The 22856-nt window shown below is 45.6% G+C and overlaps 1 protein-coding gene across 1 annotated transcript in view; it reads left to right on the top strand.

Moving 5' to 3' along the window:
• Positions 1-619: 619 nt before the first annotated feature.
• Positions 620-22856, top strand: part of LOC131384487 (uncharacterized) — a 28216-nt gene continuing 5979 nt past the window's right edge. Inside the window, exons 1-2 of the mRNA XM_058445916.1 lie at positions 620-871; positions 1107-1694. Of these exons, the coding sequence (XP_058301899.1) occupies positions 620-871; positions 1107-1655 (801 nt within the window). The 3' untranslated portion in view covers positions 1656-1694. The remainder of the gene's footprint in view (positions 872-1106; positions 1695-22856) is intronic.

Here is a 22856-nt window from a genome sequence, read left to right as displayed (position 1 = left end):
TCGGGCGTGGTGGTGCATGCCTGTAGTCCCAGCTACTCCAGAGGCTGAGGCAGGAGAATCGCTTGGACCTGAGAGGCGGAGCTTGCAGTGAGCCGAGATCTCGCCATTGCACTCCAGCCTGGGCAACAGAGCGAGACTCCGTCTCAAAAAAAAAAAAAAAAGAAGTTTATTTAGATGTTAGAGTCATCTAGTGATTGAACAAGATTGGACATGAATCCACCCAGGCCTGGGACTCTGCTGCAGAGCAGCCACCGCGGACATCCGCGGATTTCACCTCCAACAGGGAGCGGTCAGTGTGCTGGCTGGCCTTTGTGCTTCCAGACGTTTTTCCAACAGACGGCTGTGGCTGCAGTTTTCAGATGTGCTCTGGCCTCCAAGGACCAGCGTGGTGGGGAGGGACCCTATGTATAGAAAGTGCTGTCCTGGGAGCTTCCTGACAGACACTTTCGGGCATCTAAGCGATCCGTGGAGCGGGCAGCTGCGGCTTTCGGTCCTCGAGCTCCCACGGCGGCCACAACCAGACTTCTTCACCAGCAATGAACCAAAAAGCATCCTCTCAGAGTCTCTTTGAACCTGGCTGTGATGATAAGAACCAAATGTTTGCTGATCTAAGACGTGTATGCAGAACACAGAAGACTGCAGTTTAGGAACACCCTACAAAATCGTATTTTCCAAAAACAGGGCGCTGGGAGCCAGGGCGCGCCCCTGCCTTTCGCGTCCGGAGAACCGCCTCCGCCTCCGGAGGGAGTCCGTCCCAGTGAGGGCCGCTCCCAGCCCCGGCTCCCCGTCCGAAGACAGCAGTTCCGGGAACCGCGATGACAGCATCGAACTGAAGATCAGGAAGTTTTGGCGGAAAAGGCCAAGCAGTAGTGTGCGCGCGGAGCCCGGGACCGGGGCGCCGACAAAGCGGGAGCGCGGGCGCAGCCCGTGAGCGCCGGCGGCAGAGTCTCAGCTAGAGGCTGCGAGGGGCCCAGCTGGCCGCCAAAGGTGCTTCTGGCTAGAGGTGCCACAGCGCGCACCTAGGCAGGAGGCACGGGGGACCTTTCACAGGAGCTGCGGGAGCCGGTGCTTCCCCGCCCCAGGCCGGGAGCTGAAAGGGGCTCTAGCGCCCAGGCCGACTGCGCCCTGACCGGGAGCCACTGCGCCCAGCGCAGCCCGAGGGCGCTGAGCTCGGAGGATGCGGTGCGGGGTGGGGGTCTCGGGAGCAACAGAGACTGGGATCCGAGGGCCCGGCCCGCGCTGCTGCCCACGCAGCGCTTCCACTTTGGACAGAGTGTCTCCCGCGCGGCGGGCCGGCCTCTCCAGCGCGCACCCGGGGCTGCCTTTGCAGGGCCACCCCCCGCCTCCAGGGAGGCCCACGCTCGCCGGTGAGGAACGATGGTGGGCCCTGGTCCAGCGGGAAGGCTGGAGGAACTCAGGCTCGGAGGAAAAAGTCTTTTAGACCTGGGCCATCAACGAAGGCTCTCTATGGGGACTACCAGGACCGGGACGCCGTGGGCAGACGCGCCATGCCTTCTGTGCCACCTCCCTGGGGACCGCGCGTTAGCTCCTGGTGCAGGGCCGAGCCCTGGGACTGTGAGCGCGCGTCCCGTCTTCGTGCGCCCATGGAAAGCGGCGTGTCCGTGCGTGCGTCCGCGCGCGTGTGTCGGCTGTGACCGCAGGGAGAGCAAACAGGCCGTTATGCATGTGTCCTGGTAAATAGGATTTTTGTAGCTTTTTGTAAATTATCTAAAATGATGTAAAAATATTTTTGGAAAATTAAGTAATTTTTTAAGAGAGCTTTCAGTATTAGCCTTTGTGTGAAAAACCTTCTGTGGCTGTGTAAGCCTGGGGATATTTTTTCACACCCTCGAGTTTTGAGAGTTTGGCTGGTGTGAAATGCTAGGTTCAAAGCTCTTTTTCCTTTAATACTTTAAAATATAAATCTATTAACTTCTTGCATCCTGTAGTGCTTTTTTTTTTCCTTTGAAACGGAGTTTCACTCTTTTCGCCCAGGCTGGAGTGCAATGGCACGAGCCCAGCTCACTGCAACCTCCATCTCCTGGGTTCAAGCGATTCTCCTGCCTCAGCCTCCTGAGTAGCTGGGATTGCAGGTGTCTGCTACCACGCCAGGCTAATTTTTTGTATTTTTAGTAGAGATGGGGGTTTCACCATGTTGGCCAGGCTGGTCTCGAACTCCTGACCTCAGTTGATCCACTCGCCTCGGCCTCCCGAAGTGCTGGGAGTATAGGCGTGAGCGACCGTGCTCGGCCTGCTTTTTTGATTTTTGAAGGTTATCTCTAAAAGATATTATCCCCAGATACTTTTAGAATTTTCTTTTTGTTTCTTAATCTGTTTCTTTTGTTGTTGCTGTTTTGTTTTGTTTTGTTTTGTTTTGACAGGGTCTTGTTCCATTACCCAGGCTGCAGTGCAGTGGCACAATCTCAACAATCTCAGCTCACTGCACCTCTGCCTCCTGGGCTCAAGCAGTCCTCCGGAGTAGCTAGGACTACAGGCTAGCACCCACGATGGCCGGCTAATTTTTGTTTGTATTTTTAGTAGAGATGGGGTATCTCCATGTTGCCCAGGCTGGTTTAGAACTCCTGGGCTCAAGTGATCTGCCTGCCTCTGCCTTTAAAAGTGCTGAGATTACAGACATGAGCCTAGGTTTTTTTTTAATGTTTTGAAACCCTATTCTAATATTAATTCTTTCTTTTTCCACCTCAGCATCAAAAGAGCCTTTGAATCTGGGAAATTTATCTTCACTATTTCTTTCAATAATTCCTCTCTTATGTCACTCAATGCTGGCACTTATATTTTATCTTCCATATCCATGAGCTTTTCTGTTATATTTTCCCTTTGTCTTTCTTTTTTTCTTTTCTTTTCTCATTTTTTTGTTTTAGTGTTTGTTTTCTGAGACAAGATCTCACGGTCGCCCAGGCTGGAGTGCAGTGGTGCAGTCAGGGCTCACTGCAACATCCACCTCCCAGGCTCAAGTGATCCTCCCACCTCACCCTCCCAAATAGCTGGGACTACAGGCATGCACCACCACACCAGGGCTAATCTTTGTCTTTTCTGCTGTCTTCTAAAACAGTTCCTCAATCTTTCCTCAGCTGCATCCATTCTGTAATTTATTCCCTATTTTGTATTCTTTTTCCAACTATTGTATTTTCTATCCAATATTTCTCCTTTGTTGTTTTTTATGCTTTTTTGATCTTGCTTCACATTTCTAAGAAATTCTAGTATCTATTAAATACATTTATCGTGCTTATTTTAAACCCTTGGTCCCCAGCCAGGCATGATGGCTCACGCCTGTAATCCCAGTACTTTGGGAGGCTGAGGCAGGCGGATCACGAGGTCAGGAGTTCAAGACCAGCCTGGTCAACATGGTGAAACCCCATCTCTACTAAAAATACAAAAATTAGCTGGGCATGGTGGCGTGTGCCTGTAATCCCAGATACTTGGGAGGCTGAGGCAGGAGAATCGCTTGAACCCAGGAGGCGGAGGTTGCAGTGAGCGAAGACCACGCCACTGCACTCCAGCCTGGCAACAGAGTGAGACTCTGTCTCAAAAAATAAAAAATAAACACTTGGTTCCTGTGTTCCAATAATTCAGTTTCAGAAAATGTTTTTAGATCGTTGCTTGTAGTAGACTGAAAAATGGTCTCCAAAAATATCAGGTCCTAATTCCTGGTATCTGTGAATATTACCTTAGTTGCAAATATAGTCTTTGCAGATGTGATTAAGTGGATGATCTTGAATTTAGGAGATTGTCCTAGATTATTCAGGAAGACCCTAAATGGCATCACAGTGTCCTGATTTGATAGAGGCAGAGCGATATTTTACATGCATATGCACACACATTAGAAGGTGACATTAAGATGAAACAAAAAGAGATTTGAAGAAGCTAGCCTTGCAGATTGGAGTGATGTGGGCACAAGCGAAGGAATGTCAGCCGCCTGAAAGAGACAAGGAACAAGGCGAGGTGCAGTGGCTCACGCTTGTAATCCCAGCACTTTGGGAGGCCGAGGCGGGCGGATCACGAGGTCAGGAGATCGAGACCACGCTGAAACCCCGTCTCTACTAAAAATACAAAAAATTAGCTGGGCATGGTGGCGGGTGCCTGTAGTCTCAGCTACCAGAGAGGCTGAGGCAGGAGAATGGCGTGACCCCCGGGAGGCGGAGCTTGCAGTGAGCCGAGATTGCACCACTGCACTCCAGCCTGGGCGACAGAGCGAGACTCCGTCTCAAAAAAAAAAAAAAAAAAGAGACAAGGAACAGATTCTCTCCTAGAATCTCTAGAGGGAGTGTGGCCCTTTGATTTCAGCCTAGTGATACTGAATTTGGATTTCTGACCTCCAGAACGATGAAAGAATAAATTTATACTGTTTCAGGCCACCAAATTTGTGGTAATTTATTAAGCAGCCACAGGAAACTAACCCATTGCCTTGCCCCTGTTTCATAGTGTGGTTGTGTGCCTCCCTGTCCAGTTACTTTGGCTTGTGCCTTCATTTTCCCCAAGGGAATTGTCTACCTTGTCTGACAGTGTGTATTAGAGAAAGGTCAAAGACCCTGTGATGTTTCTTACAACATTGTTTGTGATGGCAGGAAGTTAGAAGCAATCTGAGTGTCCATCAGTGGCAGACAGGATAGAAAAAATATGGTGAATATACACTCCCTGGAGTACTATGTAGCATGTAGGTTAGAAACGTGGATAGATTTTAAAGACATGATACCAAATGAAAATTTAGCAGCCTGGGCAACATGGTGAAGCCTCATCTCTACTAAAAATAAAAAAATTATCCAGGCTTGTTGGCACATGCCTGTAGTCCCAGCTACTCTGGTGGCTGAGGTGGGAGAATCACTTGAGCCCTGCTTCAGTGAGCTGGGATGGTGCCACTGCACTCCAGCTTTGGTGACAGAGCAAGACCTTGTCTCAAAAAAAAAAAAAAAGAAGAAGAAGAAAAAGAAAATAAAATTAAGAATCAGATGATTTCTGTGACTTACATTATTTGTGTGAAAAAAAAAACACACGCAACAGCAATGTGTATTTTACAAGAACGCATATAAAGAAAGGATGCGGCCGGGCGCGGCGGCTCACGCCTGTAATCCCAGCACTTTGGGAGGCTGAGGCGGGCGGATCACAAGGTTAGGAGTTTGAGACCAGTCTGACCAACATGGTGAAACCCCGTCTCTACTGAAAATACAAAATTTAGCCTGGCATGGTGGTGTATGCCTGTAATCCCAGCCACTCAGGAGGCTGAGGCAGGAGAATCACTTGAACCCGAGAGGCGGAGGTTACAGTGAGCTGAGATGGTGCCACTGCACTCCAGCCTGGGCGACAGAGCAAGACTCTGTCTCAAAAAAAAAAAAGGATACATACTAAATATATTAGAATAGCATAGCTTCTTATGGGAGATCAGGGGAATGGAAGAGGAGAACAGAGGATAAAAGGGAATTGATGAATCAATAAAAACAAGATGGAGCCCTGAAAGGACCAACAATGGTCTGCACTAGGAGCAGGAAACGGAACTCTCTGGACTCGAGGTCCAGCCTAAATCATCATCAGCTCATCCTTATCACTGTCATCAGTTTAAGATGAAGAAATACTGGACTGAGAAACTGTGATATTGTGAAATATATGTTTGGTCTTCAACCCTATTTCCTGGCACACAGCTCCTAAAATTCTTAGAATCTCCAAAGTGCTCTTTTTGTATGCTAATGATTGACTGGAGTCTGGTAGCCCCTGGATAGCTACAAGATGGGTCTGGTCACCAGAAAGACCAAGGCAGGGGTAGGATTGGGACTTTCAGCATCACCCCCTGGCTTCTGGGGAGGGGAGAGGGACACGTCCCACAAGGTTGAGTCAATCACCAGTAGCCAATGATGTAATCAATCATGGTTACATAGCGAAGCTTCCATAAAAACCCAATATGACAGGGTTTGGAGAGCCTCCTGATAGCTGAACACATGGAGGTTCTTGGAGGGTGGTGCACTTGGGGAGGGCATGGAAGCTCTTTGTCTCTTTCCACATACCTTGCCCTATGCATCCTTCATCTGCATCGTTTGTAATATCCTTTGCTAAAAAAAAACAAAAACAAAAACAAAAACAAAAAACAAAAAAAACTGGTGACGGCCGGGCATAGTGGCTCACACATGTGATCCCAGCACTTTGGGAGGCCAAAGCAGGTGGATCACTTGAGGTCAGGAGTTCAAGACCAACATGGTCAAAATGGTGAAGCCCCACCTATACTAAAAATACAAAAAGAAAAAAAAAAAAAGGCTGGATGTGGTGGCACATGCCTGTAATCCCAGCTACTCAGGAGGCTGAGGTGGGAGGATCGCTTGAACCTGGGAGATGGATGCTGCAGTGAGCGGAGATCACGCCACTGCCCTCCAACCTGGGTGACAGAGTGAGACCCCATCTCAAAAACACAAACAAATAAAAAACTGGTAACATGTTCCCTTGAGTTTTGTGAGCTGCTCTCGCAAATTAATCAAGCCCGGAAAGGGAGCCATGGGAACCCCAATTTGGAACTGGTCAGAAGTTCCAGAGTAGAAGGGGGGTCTTAACGGGACGGAGTTCTCAACCTGTGGGATCTGAGGCTATCTATCTCCAGGAAGATAATGTCAGAATTGAGTTAGAGGACACCCAGCTGGTATCTTCTGCAGAACTGATGACTAACTTGATGTGGAGGGGCAACCCCACACAACTGATCACAGAAGTGTCCTGTGTTGATTGTTGTCATAGGAGAGCAGAGGAAACACAATTTGTGGCCTTTTTGGTTTTGTTTTATTTGGAATTAACAGAGACTCCTACTTTTGAACGTGCAACACTGAGCAGATCATTTCTACTCTGTAAGCATCTGTTTCATAGTCTGTCAATGGGAATGAGTATTGCCCTCGCCACAGAGATTAAAACACGAGATAAAGTGAGACAACGTATGTGAGAGTTATTTCTAAACCACAGGGATTATCTGCAGAGATTACCTTGTTATTAAGCTCCTGGGCCAGACTGAAGTCCAACATATAGTAGTGGAATTGGGGTTTGGGGATGGGGAGTCTAAAATGAGGAGGACAGAAGTAGGGGCCCACCTCTGTGATCCTGCCCATTAACGGGTCCTTCTGACCTTGCTCAAAATGTCCCTCCCCAAGGTGCTCCCACCACAGAGCTGGCTCAGTGCTTCCCACAAACAGGGCAGAATGCCTAGGATAGGCGCCACACACAAATAACTTTCAGGGCTCAGTCACGTAGCAGATATGGCAAGGTTGAAAGGTTTATGTCATAGTATAGCTTGTGAATGCAGAGAAATTGGGTATCTTAGCTGGGTTATCCACAAATGGACCTTGAGATGAGCTTTTGTGTGCAAAGGATTTATTGAGGAGGAGCTCCCTAAGGAAACCAGTCAGGAGATAGAGGGAAAAGGATGGGAAGGGGATGAAACAAAGCAACAGAACAATTTCAGAGTCTGCAGCCTGCAGGCTCCAGGAGCCCAGTTTTCCAAAGCAAGTCACAGCAGGGCCTGAGCCTCAGAACAAAAGCACACAGAAGCTAAAAGAGGGGGCTTCTGACACAATTCATGTAAAATATTTAACAGGAGTGGGGACACACCACCAAATTAATGCATTGCTTTATTTTGACTCAGTTTAATCTGGTCTTCGTCATGAGCCTCCACCCATTGGTTCAATGGCGCAGGGGTGGAAGGGGAGTTAAAAAATTAACTATTAGTTCTATCTGGTTTAAAGATTGTAGCATGTTCCCTTAATCTCATCGGTGTCTTTAGTTATTGCTCAGTCTTTTCATAGATACAAATATTCCCTTTCTCAGTTATCCTTCGTCCCCCTTGCTCTCTGTCCGAGGCAGTATCTTGAGAGAAGGGGAGTGTGCCTCACACAGGTCCTGTGGTGAGGCAGAAGGGCTGAGTCTCTGCGGAGGCACCTTCCACTCCTTGGCCTCTGGGGAGGGGCCCTGCCCTGCCTGTTTGCAGGCTGCCTGGATGTCCGCAACCCGTGCTTGGTCTGTCAGTTTTGTCCCAGTCTGGGGTCACCGTCTCTGACTTGTCATCACGTTGGCCTCAACTGGCTGTAGACACAGGGCCTCTTCTATGCATCCGTTCCATCTTCCCGCCCAGCAGTTACAGGTCCATTTTCTGTCCACTTACTCCGACCATCAACTTTCGATTCACCAGTTTGCTGTGGGGAACCCCAGATTGTAGCAAAATACCTGTAACATAAAATTAGCCATTTTAACCATTTTAAGTGTGCAATTTGGTAGCATTATTAGATTCACAGTGTTGTACAACCATCACCACTACCTATTTCTAAAAATTTTCAACTCCCCAAATAGAAATTTCCCTAGTTACCTCCTTCCCCCCAGCACCCGGTCACTGCTAATCTGCTTTCTGTCTCTATGAGCTTGCCTATTCTAGATGTTTCATATAAAAGGTGTCAAAAATTTGTCATTTTTGTATCTGGCTCATTTCACTTATAATATTTTCACAATTCATCCATGTTGTAGCATGTATCAGAATTTCGTTCTTCTTGATATGTCAACTTAAAATCACTTCTTCTTCTTCTTATTATTATTATTATTACTATTATTTGAGACACAGTCTCACTCTGTCACCCAGACTGGAGTGTAGTGGCGTGATCTCGGCTCACTGCAACCCCCACCTCCCAGGTTCAAGCCATTCTTTTGCCTCAGCCTCCCAAGTAGCTGGGATTACAGGCATGCTCCACCATGCTCAGCGAATTTTTATATTTTTAGTAGAGATGGGGTTTCACCATGTTGGTCAGGCTGGTCTCAAACTCCTGACCTCAAGTGATCCTCCCACCCCGGCCTCCCAAAGTGCTGGGATTACAGGCGTGAGCCACTGCACCTGGCCTAAAATCACATATCCTAAAATTTGGGAAGGAGACTTTCTCATAAAGGCTTACGGTGTGCAAAGTGGTCATTCTGACAGGCTGGGAAGGGTGGCCTCTGGCTGAAGCTGTTAGCAGGCACTTTGAAGAAGGAGGGGCTGGGGCAGGAGCATTATGCTGAACTGGTTGGTTAAACATACATATTCAACAGGCCACAAGAGGAGCTATGAATATTCATGAGGGGAGTCGCACATGTATGTGATAAGCAAACATGCATGTTACATGCGACCCGTGTTCATTTTGGGGTGGAGACTTAATGTTCAAATGCATTGCAATTAGTCCATAGATATCAGAAAGTGAAGCAGGGACAGGATGGCACTCACGTGTGCAGCCTCTGTAAATCGGCCAGAACCAAGCCGTGGCTGGTGGTCTTCTTATCAGGAGAAAGTTACTGAAATTGGTCTCTTGTCCAGTCACAGCTGTGGTTCTGGCTGGTGAAATGGGAGAGTGGGTGTGGGATGGGGACTTTGGCGGTCATTGCCTGGCTGTCAGCTGTGGATGAGCTGCAAATTGTTTTAATATTGCTTATTTCAAGGCCAGTGCTTGTTTAACTGCTAGAGAAAAAGAAAATAATTCATGGCAGTTAGAATATAGTTTATTTTTTAAGTGTAGGGGTGAGTGATTTAACCCTTGCCTGGCATGGCCTTAGATCCTGCTTATAATTTGGTTTCTTATACCACAGAGAGTCCATTCTGTCAGTCTTATGAGCTCCATTTTCACGTGAATGCTGGTCAGTTGTGTCTAAATTGCACAAGGCAGGGGTGTATAATGAGGCATGGCCAACCTCCCATCCCTTCATGGCAGGGAACTCGGTTTTTAAGGTTTCTCTGGGGTGCCTTTGGCCAAGAGGGGGTCAGTTCAGTTGGTTGGGGAGCTTAGGATTTTATTTTTCCTTTACATATGGTTGAATTATATTCCATTGTATGTATATACCATATTTAATTTATCTATTCACCTGTGAGTAGACACAAAGGTTGTTGCCATCTTTTGGGTAATGTGAATAATGATGCAATAAACCTTAATGTTTGAGTCCCTGTGTCTAATTATTTTGAGTATATACCTAGGAGTGAAACTGCTGGGTCATATGGTAACTCTATGTTTAGCTTTTAGAGGAATTGCCAGACTGTTTTTCACAGCATCTGAACAATTTTATATTCCTACCAGCAATGTATGACGTTCTGATTTCTCCATATTTTTACCAATACTGCTATTTTGGTTATAGCCATTCTAATAGGTGTGAAGTGGTATCTTACTGTAGGCTTTTCTTTTTCTTTTCTTCTTCTGCTTTTTTTTTTTTTTTTTTTTGAGACAGGGTGTCACTCTGTCACCCAGGCTGGAGTGTAATGGCACAAATACTGCTCGCTGCAGCCTCAACCTCCTGGGCTTCAGCAATCCTTCCACTTCGGCCTCCCCAAGTACTGGGATTATAGGTGTGAGCCTCCTCACCTGACCTCATTACAGTTTTGATATGCATTTCCGTAATGATTAGTGATGTTGAGAATCTTTTCATGTGGTCATTGTCCATTTGTATATCTTTGTAGAAATGTCTATTTATGACCTTTGCACATTTTAAAATTGAGTTGTTTATCTTTTTTGTCAGAGACAGATTTTTAAGAAGGATGTGAAGACAAGAGATCCTTGTGCTTGAAGTGTCAGCCTTACTGATTTTGTACTGCTTTCTGGAGAAGGGTAGATGGGAACATGTTCATCTCCTGGGCTTAATTTCTCTGATGCTTCTAGATTCTTCCTTCATTCTCAGTACTTAAAGGAATGGTACATTTCTTTTACTTTCCTGTAATATATCCTCCCTGTACCATAAGGAATGATAGGTAATTCTAGTTATTACCTAGTCATCATGTTGTACAATAGAACTCTTAAAATTACTCCTCCTAACTGAAATTTTGTATCCTTTGAACAATATCTCCCTATAGTTAATAACAATATTTTGTATTCTTGAAAATTGCAAAAAATAGATTTTAAGTGCTCTCACCATAAAATAAATGATATCTGTGGGAGGTAATGCACGTTAATTAGCTTGATTTAGCCATTCTACTGTATACATATTTCTTTTTTTTTTTTTTTTTTATGACGGAATCTCACCTGTCACCCAGGCTGGAGTGCAGTGGCACGATCTCAGCTCACTGCAAGCTCTGCCTCCCGGGTTCACGCCATTCTCCTGCCTCAGCCTCTCGTGTAGCTGGGACTACAGGCACCCACCACCACGCCCAGCTAATTTTTTGTATTTTTAGTATAGACAGGGTTTCACCGTGTTAGCCAGGATGTTCTCGATCTCCTGATCTTGTGATCCACCTGCCTCGGCCTCCCAGAGTGCTGGGATTACAGGCGTGAGCCACTGTGCCTGGCCATGTATACATATTTCAAAGCAATATGTTATACACAATAAATATGCACTTCTATTTGTCAATTAAAAAATACATTTAAAATTTTTAAAAATAGGCTGGGCGCAGTGCCTCACACCTGTAATCCCTACACTTCGAGAGGCCAAAGTGGGAGGATTGCTTGAGCCCAGGAGGTCGAGGCTGCAGTGAGGTATGACTTCACCACTGCACTCCGACCTGGGCAACCAGAGTGAGACCTTGTCTCTTTTATTTTTTATTTTTTAAATTTATTTATTTATTTTTTGAGACGGAGTCTCACTCTGTCGCCCAGGCTGGAGTGCAATGGCGCAATCTTGGCTCACTGCAAGCTCCGCCTCCCGGGTTCACGCCATTCTCCTGTCTCAGCCTCCTGAGTAGCTGGGACTACAGGTGCCCGCCACCACGCCCGGCTAATTTTTTGTATTTTTAGTAGAGACAAAGTTTCACTGTGTTAGCCAGGATGGTCTTGATATCCTGACCTCGTGATCCACCTTCCTCGGCCTCCCAAAGTGCTGGGATTTAAGAGACCTTGTCTCTTAAAAAAATGTAAAAAAAACAAAAACAAAAACCCAAAAAATTAAATTTATTTGTTTGCCACGGTTTGGAGCATTAAAACGACCAGTAGCCTTAGAGTTACAAGATGGTTCAAGATCTGGTTTTGCAACCCATGAGTTGCTATGGTCTGAATGTTTAAGTCCCCACAAACTTCATGTGTTAAAATCTTTACCTGCAAGGTGATGGTATTGGGGGTGGAGCCCTTGGGAGGCAATTAGGTCATGAGAGCAGAGCCCTCATGAATGGGATTAGTGACCTTAATGAAACAGGTCTAAAAGAGAGCCCTTGCCCCTTCCACCATGTGAGGTTAGAGTGAGAAGACAACCATCTATGAGGATGCAGGGCCCTTGACAGATGCAATGAACCTGCTGTTGCCTTGGTCTTGGACTTCCTAACATACAGAACTGTGAGAAATAGATTTCTATTGTTTATAACTACCTCTCCCTCACCAAAAAAGAAGATGATAAATACATTCAGCTGGGTTTTCCTGTCCTGAACCTGGAGAAGTTACCTCATTTTTTTCGTTGAGTATTCTTTTGTAATTGAAATCTCCCTCCACTCATTTTAAAGAATGCCTCTGAGATTTGGAAAGGCAAAAGAGAAAGGCACGTTAATAATTTTCAAAATGCTATTTCCATGATATGTGAAATTGTTATGGGCTCTTTGGGGTGTCGTTTTTCTGGCCAGAAGCCTCTGTGGCCTGTGGCACCTTTGCCTGAGTTTTGCTTGGGCCTGCTGGGCTCGTTTTGCCCACTCAGCCTGGCAGGCTGTGCTCAGCTCACGCTACTGGCCCGGATCCCATGCCTGCCAAGGGTGAGTCAGGCGCGGAAGGGTGAGGGGTGTGTAAGTGAGCGTGGGATCTTGCCACTGCACACAGACATGCCAGCTGCTACAGCGGCTTGGGCAGTTCCGGGTGCCAGCATGGGTGCTGGCTTTCTGCAAGGCTGCAGCCAGACTGGCACTGGGGAACATGTTGGCGCCTGGAAGCTTGGAGACAACAGGGACCACAGGGCCCCAAAGAGGGAGTCACAGCCTTGGCTTGGGAAGCTCCTAGGTCTGGGATCCTGGAAGGGCCACAGCGGCCCTTTGTTCCTTCTCTTCCCCCACAATGTGGTGAAGAAGGGGCATGCCTCAGTCTTGTTTGTGTTACAGCTCTTTTAGTCTTGCCATTTGGTGGGTCCCAAGTTCTTGTCCTGTGACCAGGAAGAATGAGGTATACAGACAAGTGGAGGGTGACCAAGACGAAGAGGAGCTTTATTGAGTGCTAGAACAGCTCAGAGAAAACCTGCAGGGGCAGCTCCTTTCACAGCCAAGGTGTCCTAATGAGTGTTCAGCTCCTAGTACAGAGAGTAGCTCCTCTCTGCTAGGCAAGTCATCCCAACAAGTGTTCAGTTATCAGCAGAGAGGGTAGCACCTCTCTGCAGCTGGTCATCCTGTTCTCTGCATGGCTTTCAGCAGAGAGGAGGCCCTAGAGTGGGTGGCACCTCTTTGCAGCTGGTTGTCCCAATGTCTGCTGCTCTCAGCAGAGAGAGAAGGCCCCGGAGTGGGTAGCTCTCCTCTACCACTGGTTGTCCCGACGTCTGCTCAGCTCTGGCTGAGCCTGGGGCTTTTATGGGCCTCAGAGGGGAGGAAGTACACCCTTGTTGGTCCATGGGTGTCCATGGGTGGCCCAGAAAAGGCACCACAAATTCCCACTCTGGTCCATGGGACTGGCAGCACGGCCCCCAGCCTTCAGGCCCTTCCTGGCCTGAAGTTGGGCCTCATCAGGGACCCACCCCCTTTTGCAGGGAAGCCTGTCTGCTTCCTGCTGCTGTTCATGGTGCCTAGGCTGTAGGTGCCAAGGGGCACCTGCAGGCCAGCACCAAGCTGCCCTCAGCCCTACCTCAACTTCCTTCCTATGCTTGTTGGCACCAAAAGCCTGGCAGGGGCTGAGGTGGCAGGGGGCTGGCATGTCAGTACTGTCCCAAGTGTGTGCACACCTGGCTGGGGTGCAACAGTGCCTGGGCTTGGCCTCGACTTTGCTGCCAGATTGGAGTGGGCGCCGACAGCAGGGAGAAGCTGTGCAGCGGGAGCAGGCACTTCCAAGCCTGCAAGGACGGGGCCTTCCCAGACCCCCAAGAGTGCAGGGATGCCTTGTTCCTTGCTCCCTGGAGTCGAGGCCGGGTCTGCAGCTGGGGTTTGGGCAGCTGCAGCTGTGCCCTGGAGGGTGGGCCTCCTGCCTGCTCCAGTCCCTGAGAGCACAGGAATGCCTAGGTCTGCAGCTGTGACCTGGGTGGCTGCAGTGGCACCTGGGGAGCTCCTGCCGCAACTCAGAAGGGTGGGGCTCCTGCTTGTCCCTGGCTCTCACCAGCTCCATGGAGCATGCACCCCCGGTCACATCTCCCTGTTCCAGCCAGTGTGATGGCAGTGGTGGCTCCAGATGGCCTGCTGCTGCCATCAATATAAATGAAGTAGGCTTGGTCTTAGTGGTATGTGGAGGGGCAGGTGAAAGGTGGTTAGCCATGAGCTTCATCTGTAGCAGTACTTCTCAAATTTTCATGTATATCCAAATCACCTGAGGATGTTGCTAAAATGCAGATTCTGGCTCAGGAGAGCTTTTAACAAACTCTCGGTTAATGCCATTGCTGCCGGTCTGTAGACTATACTTTGATGTGCAACGTCTTAGAGGATAATTTATACATTAAAAATATGTAGTAAAAATGCCCTCAGACAGTTCCTGGGCCAAATTTGGGTTTAGCAAGCAGTTTCCACACTTGAAAAATGAGGTGATAATGTTAGGATATCGCTAAGGAGAATTTCTACAGTGTGTCTAGCATAGGGGTCTCAAACTCAAATACTTACAGGGGCCAGACTAGGGCTGGGTGAAGTCCGTGAAGCTGCAGAGCCTCTGCCTGCCTGCAGGGGGCACTGCCACAGAACTCTAGCTCATGGTTGCCAGGCAGAAATGCTGGCACAGGGTGCCCATATTAGCCAATTTTTTAAGATAAGTGAAATCAAAGGATTTTGTGTGAAATTCTCTGATTTCCAAATGTTTTCAATTAACTTTTTTCTCAAACACTCTTCAAGCTAAACAAAACAAGTCCATTGGCCAGATGCAAACTGCAGGATGTCTGCTTACTCTCTCTGGTCCAGTATTTTGCTAGGCCCTTGATAGATATAAAAGAAGAGGACGTGGGTTCAGCTCTTGAGATGGGCATAACTTTGTTGGGAGCTAAGATTTTTGGATAGGAAATAGCCAGGGAGCAATTCAAAGGCATGTGTCTGTAAATGAGAAAAAAGAAATCCAGGCCATCTAAAGGAGCTGTGAAGTTAAAGCCTGGATGACTTCGGATACTATCCCATAGCTGAGTCTTGTGATTTGTAGAAGTACCCTATGTTTGGGAAATATCCTGTTTACTTAATCTTAGTGGGTTAATTAGTGCTGATAAACAGTGTAGTTATTTCTGCTCAGTGCCAACTTTGATAGTTAAGCAGGTAATAGTTATTTGATACAAATCTGTTCAAAGAAATAAATTGATCTGCAAATATTAGTGGAACTTGTCATTAAACACTATAAGAAACAGAGAGCCTTTGAAGAAAGTAGATTTCCTAAAAGTCATATGAGATAAATTACCTTCAATACTATGGAAACAATATACAGAGCATTATGCATCATTATCTGAAAATAGAGTCATGAAAATGTATTTAATTAAATAAATGGGATGTGGTAAGCTGAATAATAGTCCCCCAAAGTTATCCATGTCATAGTCCCTGGAGTTGGTGAATTTGTTACCTTACATGGTAAAAGAGACATTGTAGATGTGATGGAGTTAAGGATCTTGAGATGGAGAGACTATCCTGGAATTTCTGGGAGGGCCCAATACATTCACAAGGGGGAAGCAGTGTGGTCAGAGAGGGAGACACCGGAGGATGGGGCCAGGGCCAAGGAATGTAGGCAGCCACCAGAACTAAGAAAGGTGAGGAAACAGATTCTTGCCTAGGACCTCCACGAAGAACAAACCCCAGCTGACACCTTGATTTCAGTCCACTGAAACTGACCTGAGACTTCTAACCTCTAGAAGTATAAAATAATAAATTTATGTTGTTTTAAGGACTAAATTACAACATAACGGGGTTGGTTTGTTACCAACCCCATAATGAGATGGGTGATTTGTTACAGTAGCAATAGGGAACTACCACAGATGGCAAAGATACAGAGGCAGGAATCATGAAAATACTTCTAAAGTTTTGAGTTTCCAATATAAACAAAAGGAAGTTTTTCTGGTTTGTTTGTGTTTTTTAGACGGAGTCTCACTCTGTCGCCCAGGCTGGAGTGCAGTGGTGCGATCTCAGCTCACTGCAACCTCTGCCTCCCGGGTTCAAGCAATTCTCCTGCCTCAGCCTCCTGAGTAGCTAGGATTAAAGGCATGCACCAACATGCCCTGCTAATTTTTGTATTTTTAGTAAAAGTAAAAAATATTTTGTATTTTTAGTAAAGACGGGTTTCAACCACATTGGCCAGGCTGATCTGGAACTCCTGACTTGGCCAACTCCTGCCTTGGCCTCCCAAAGTGCTGGGATTACAGGTGTGAGCCACCACACCCAGCCCAAGGAAGTTGTTTTCTATTAAAGCTATTCTGTCACTTGCTCTCCTGAAATTTTTAGTAAACAGATTTCTTCTTCTTCTTCTTCTTCTTTTTTTTTTTTTTTTTGAGACGGAGTCTCACTCTTGTCCCCCAGGCTGGAGTGCAGTGGTGTGATCTTGGCTCACTGCAACCTCCGCCTCCTGGGTTCAAGCAATTCTCCTGCCTCAGCCCCCCGAGTAGCTGGGATTACAGGCGCCTGCCACCTTGCCCAGCTAATTTTTGTATTTTTAGTAGAGATGGGGTTTCACCATGTTGGCCAGGCTGGTCTCAAACTCCTGACCTCAGGTGATCCGCCCTCCTCAGCCTCCCAAAGTGTTGGGATTACAGATGTGAGCCACCATGCCTGGCCTAGTAAACAGATTTCTTCTAATACATTGATTGACTTTGTTGACATGTGCAAAATGACAGTGACACACAGGCCCCACCAGCCCGACTAATTTTTTGTATTTTAGTAGAGACAGGTTTTCACGTGGTTTCGACTCGTGACCCATCCCCCCCTATTACAAGCGTGAGCCACCGCGCCCGGCCGACAGTGACACTTTTATTACACTTACATGTGGTGAAATTATGTCAGAGAAACAAAATCAAATGAGATAATAAGCATAAATGCCTGACACAATGCCTGACACATAGTAGGTGCTTATTAAATGTTAATTTCTTCCACTTGTCCTTATAGATCATGGATTTTAAGATATGCAAGTAAATATATATGCATGTTGATATTATGTTTGAAGTTTGTTCCTTTATCGTGTAACACTTACTTTATTGTATGACTTGGGTGTACTAAAACCTTAATTTAGTACATTAATATTATACATAAAATAATGAAACTAGGCTTGGAAAACATTAGACAATTAAAGAGTCAATCTGAAACAGATGCAAGAATGGGATGAAATTTACTTATTTTTGACTAAACGTTGCCAGAATTAATGAAATCACAAATGTGCATAATTTCCTTTTCAATTTGAATTTTTAAGTGCTTATTGTTAGCAGTTCTTTAATATTAATTTCATGCTAAATGAATCATTATGAAATACTTATGAGGGAAACTATTTTTAAGACATGCTCATTTAAAAATGTAACACTACTTTCTGCAGGCAATAAAATGTGTTACATTAGTTATAACACATCATAGTTGGTGGGATGCATGCGCTGAATAAGAATGCATTTTTTACTGAACTAAAGAAAATTGGACTAAAACTGGCTTAAGGTTCTTTTGAAACAGTGTATCATTGCTCAGTGGAAAAATGACAGATTTTTATTTTCTGGAAATTCTGTCAGATTGCACAAGGATAGTTTTTTCTCCATTCCACAACATTCATGGAATTTTAGTAAGTAGATAAGAGAGTTTACTCTTCTTGCCTCTTGGTCTGGTTTAGGTCCTCCCATAGCCTCTTTTTTAGAATGAAACTTGCTACTTTCTTGAACTTACCTCATTTTGACAACTATGTATCTATTGATTTATGCTTCAGGAAGAGCAGACTTCAATAAATTAAAGGAAAATTCCCTTCACTCTGCTAAGCTTCACAAGGGCATAGAACATGTTTTTTTTCTTCTTCTTTTTTTTCATCTCATTAACCCCAGACCCTACTACAGTGCTTTGGCTGAGTTCTGTTGCCAGCCACAGAGACCTGAAATAACAGTAATTTAAGCAAAATAGAAATTTATTTGTCTTTATTATGTGAAAGAAAAATCTTGGTGAGAGGTGAAGTCAGCTGGATTTCCTGGGTGGAGTGGGGACTTGGAGAACTTTTCTATCTTACAAGAAGACTGTAAAACGCACCAATCAGCACTCTGTAGCTAGGCTTGTAAAATGCACCAGTCAGCACTCTGTAGCTAGCGAGAGGATTGTGAAATGCACCAATCAGTGCTCTGTAAAACACACCAATCAGCGCTCTGTAAAATGCACCAATCAGCAGGATCCTAGAAGTGTCCAATTGTAGGGAGGATTGAAAAAAAGACACTCTCATAGGACATAAATGGAACATGGGAGAGGACAAATAAGGGAATAAAAGCTGGCCACCACCCCCACAACCCCCAGCCAGCAGCGGCAACCTGCTGGGGTCGTCTTCCATGCTGTGGAAGCTTTGTCCTTTTGCTCTTTCCAATAAACCTTGCTACTGCTCACTCTTTGGGTCCACGCCATCTTTAAGAGCTGTAACATTCACTGCCAAGGGCTGTGGCTCCATTCTTGAAGTCAGTGAGATCACGAATTCAACAGCAGGAGGGGACCCAACTCCGGAAACATTGGGGTCCCAAAATCACTAAGCTAAAGGGAAAAGTCAAGCTGGGAACTGCTTAGGACAAACTTGCTGCTCATTCTGTTTTGCCCCTCTGCTCACTGAGATAAATGCATATCTGCTTGCCTCCTTTGGAGAGGACAATCAGAAACTCAAAAGAATGCACCTGGCCAGACACAGTGGCTCACACCAGTCATCTCAGCACTTTGGGAGGCTGAGTGGGCGATCACTTGTGGTTGCGAGTTCAAGACCAGCCCAGCCACAGCCAACATGGTGAAACCCCACTCCACCAAAAACACAAAAATTAGCTGGGTGTAGTGGTGGGCACCTGTAATCCCAGCTACTTGGGAAGCTGAGGCAGGAGAGTCACTTGAATTTGGGGGGTGGAGGTTGCAGTGAGCCGAGATTGTGCCACTGCACTCCAGCCTGGGTGATGAAGTGAGATGCCATCTCAGAAACAAACAAACAAAAAAACACCCATTTGTCTCTTATCTACCCATTACCTGGAAGACCCCCTGCCTGCTTTGAGTTGTCCCACCTTTTTCCGGACCAAACCAATATTCATTTCACATATGTTGATTGATGTCTCCATGTCTCCCTGAAATGTATAAAACCAAACCGTGCTCTGACCACCTTGGGCACATGTCGTCAGGACCTCCTGAGGCTGTGTCATGGGTGCGTGTCCTCAACCCTGGCAAAATAAACTTTCTAAATTAACTGAGACCTGTCTCAGATATTTGGGGTTCACATTTTGGTAACCACAGAGGGATTCTGAGTGGAGATGCCCTGCCTGTGACCTTTGACAAATCTCCTGTTGGTGTTTGGTACCAGCATGAGCCAACTTTATGGTTTAAACCAACAGGACAATTTGCTGAGGTCTGGGAGCACCCCCCTCCAGAGAATCCCTGGTCTCCCGAAATTTGGTTGTGATCTAAAGTTTATTTTTATTTTGCTATACAATTCTCTCTCTCTCCTTTTTTTTTTTTTTTTTTTTTTTAAGAGTTTTACTTGCTTCCAACAAGGAAGGCAAGATTTCCTGCTTCCATGATGATAGAAGGCAGGTAACTCCTTTATGAAGTCTGAGTTCACTCTCAGCAAGGAAGAAGAATTTGGGTTTCCTTTCCCTGCTTCTAGGATGGTTGAAGGCAGTCTTCAGCCTGAGACCTGTCTCTAGGTAGGTATCTAAATTGGGGTTTTGGCTTGGCTAAAGTTCAGCAACCAGCTGGCCTTAATTCCTCCTTACCATTAGAGTGCTCAGTGATCATATTGTTGGGTTTTTTGTTGTTGTTGTTTGTTCTGGTTTTTCTCCCATCAGATTTGACCAACTCTACCTGACTGGTCAAATCCTAGTGAGAATTCCAAATTATGGATAACAAACCCTCTCTAATTTGGCTAAAATTCCTTGCAGCTGCAAAAGGAGGGGAAGCAAAAATCCATGCTTTCGTTTGCTTCCTGTCTTAAATACAAAAACAAATTTCTTTTGTTTACTTTTCTTCCAGCCTGTACTTCCTTCCCCCTTTGCTGTCTGCAGTACCAAAAAAAAATCTAGAAAAGGCTTCGAATGACTTGAACCCCTTTAAAGAATTTAGAACAAAGGTGTCACTCAGCCCTTTTGGGCTGTTCTATTTTCTGTGTGGAGTTTCAAGAGTCATGGGCAGATTCTTCTTAGGTCTAGAGCTCTGTTTTCCTCTATTGCATGGCCTGGCCTCTTTAGCTTTGGGGGTACCAGAGATGACCTTGTACTGTGAGAGGATTTGACCTTGGTGTGTGTAACGGCGGACAAGAGCTACAAAGTAGGGGTGGCTGAACACAGTTTACAGGAAGTGGTCTTAGCTGTTGTTTTTTATTTCTCTCCTAGAAAGGTGTTTAAGGATCCTAATTCTAATTAGGAGATATATTCTAAAGAGTCTTCTCTATTGCTTTTTCTCCCAAAATTAATCTTGATTCAGCTTGTCTGTACGCATTTGCGTGAGGAACTGAACTGTTGTTTTCATAGGTAAATGAGAGATTGAGTTTTCTTCAGTTCCAAAGAGAAAGGGCATCTGCTCCTCCCAGCTGAAAGGTGCCCCAGGTGATGGAGAGGGGGTGCCTCGTGGAAGTGTCTGGGGGATTGATCCCCTGTGATGTGCAGTGGCCTTACAGGGAAATCCCCAACAAAAATTAATTTTTAAAAAAAGGCCTGTCCAGGAAACACATATAAGGGCTGATCCTCCAGCATTTTGATCCCTCTCAGAGGTCAGGGATGTCTGGAGAGAGAAACAGAGACACGTGAAAGGGTGGAAACAACTCTGTGGTGACACACTGTGGAGTCCTGCCCACAAGCAGCGCTTATAAATCCACCAGGCAAAAACCTAGCCTGCAGCTCACAGCTCAGTTCCTCCTTTTAAGAAAAGAAGTGGGAAACAATAAGAATGAGGAGAAAACAAGGAGAATGACCCCCTTTCGAGCACTTTGTAGATTTTATGGCACCTCTACTTGCCACAGTTTATGTAAAATGGAACTAATATGGTCTCTATGCACAATTACATTAAGGAAAAAAAAGCCCCTAAGGTCGATCTGCAAACTATAGTGTTCCTAAATTCTTTTTTCTTCTATTTTATTTTCTGCCTGCTTTAAATCTGCTGTTATTTTTCTATTAAGATAAAAACCACTGGCTGGGTGCGGTGGCTCATGCCTGTAATCCCAGCACTTTGGGAGGCCAAGGCGGGTGGATCACAAAGTCAGGAGATCAAGACCATCCTGGCTAACATGGTGAAACCCCGTTTCTACTAAAAATACAAAAAATTAGCCGGGCATGGCAGCGGGCGCCTGTAGTCCCAGCTACTCGGGAGGCTGAGGCAGGAGAATGGTGTGAACCCGGGAGGCAGAGTTTGCAGCGAGCCAAGATTGTGCCACTGCACTCCAGCCTTGGGGACAGAGCGAGACTCCATCTCAAAAATAAATAAATAAATAAAACCACTGTTTGAATCCAACAGGTTTTTTGTTTGCAAGCCAGTGAATTTGTATTTAACTCATGGCTAGAAGTTCTGAAGTAAAAGCTATAGGGTGTGTGTGTGTGTGTGTGTGTGTGTGTGTGTGTGTGTGTGTATTTAAAAGACCTTTATAATTTCTATAAGTTTATGTTTAATTGGCAATTAAATCCATTTTAATTTCCCTCTAGCACACCAGACTTTTTCTCCTTGTACCATATGATGTAAATCTTGCTGTTTGATTTTCACCTGAGTTTGTTCCTTTAATATGCAAATTTAAGGCTATTTAGCTGACAACTGGCTAGGGTAGTGAAAACAGGCCATCAAGAATTTGAAGGCTGGGCTCAGTGGCTCACGCCTGTAATCCCAGCACTTTGGGAGGCTGAGGTGGGCGGATCACCTGAGGTCAGGAGTCTGAGACTAGCCTGGCCAACATGGCAAAACCCCACCTCTACTAAAAATGCAAAAATTAGCCAGTCATCATGGTGTGCGCGTGTAATCCCAGCTACTCAAGAGGCTGAGGCAGGAGAATCGCCTGAACCTGGGAGGCAGAGGTTGCAGTGGGCTGAGATTGTGCCACTGCACTCCAGCCTGAGTGACACTCTGTCTCAAAATCAAAAAAAAAAAAAAAAAAGGAAAGAAAAAAGAATTTGAAAGTCTAAGATAGGAAAAAAAAGCTCTTATGAATCTATGAGATGTACTTCTATCAGCATGCCTAACACATCTATGTATTTATGTGTTGTCTACACAATGTTTCACTACTGAAAATATATAAAGAAACTCCAATTAATTGGCTTAAGAAAGTAAGGTGGTTGAACCAAATACTTTATCAGGAAAAAAGAAGAGTAGTCAAATGCTTTTTCAAGTTGACATAACTTAAGTAAAATCTTTTAATAAATAAACTAGCTTTGAAATTATTGGTGAAGTAATGTTAGAAATGGGAATTGCCAGCATACATTTTTGTTTGCATTTGTTAATCAAGCAATTTCATGCTTATCCCTGCCAAATACTATAGAGTGTCAAAATTTGGCATAGGGGCTACAAAATTACAGATCCAGCCCAAGACAGAATGATCTTTGCCTGTGTAATTTTTTTTTTTTTTTTTCCCAGTTTGGAATGCAGTGGCTTGATCTCGGCTCACTGCAACCTCCACTTCCCAGGCTCAAGTGATTCTCCTGCCTCAGCCTCC

The sequence above is a fragment of the Hylobates moloch genome, unplaced genomic scaffold (genome assembly GCF_009828535.3).
Source record: "Hylobates moloch isolate HMO894 unplaced genomic scaffold, HMol_V3 SCAFFOLD_10, whole genome shotgun sequence".
NCBI lineage: Eukaryota > Metazoa > Chordata > Mammalia > Primates > Hylobatidae > Hylobates > Hylobates moloch.
The sequence above is the reverse complement of the archived record's forward strand: the minus strand, read 5'-3'. Positions and strand labels throughout refer to the sequence as shown.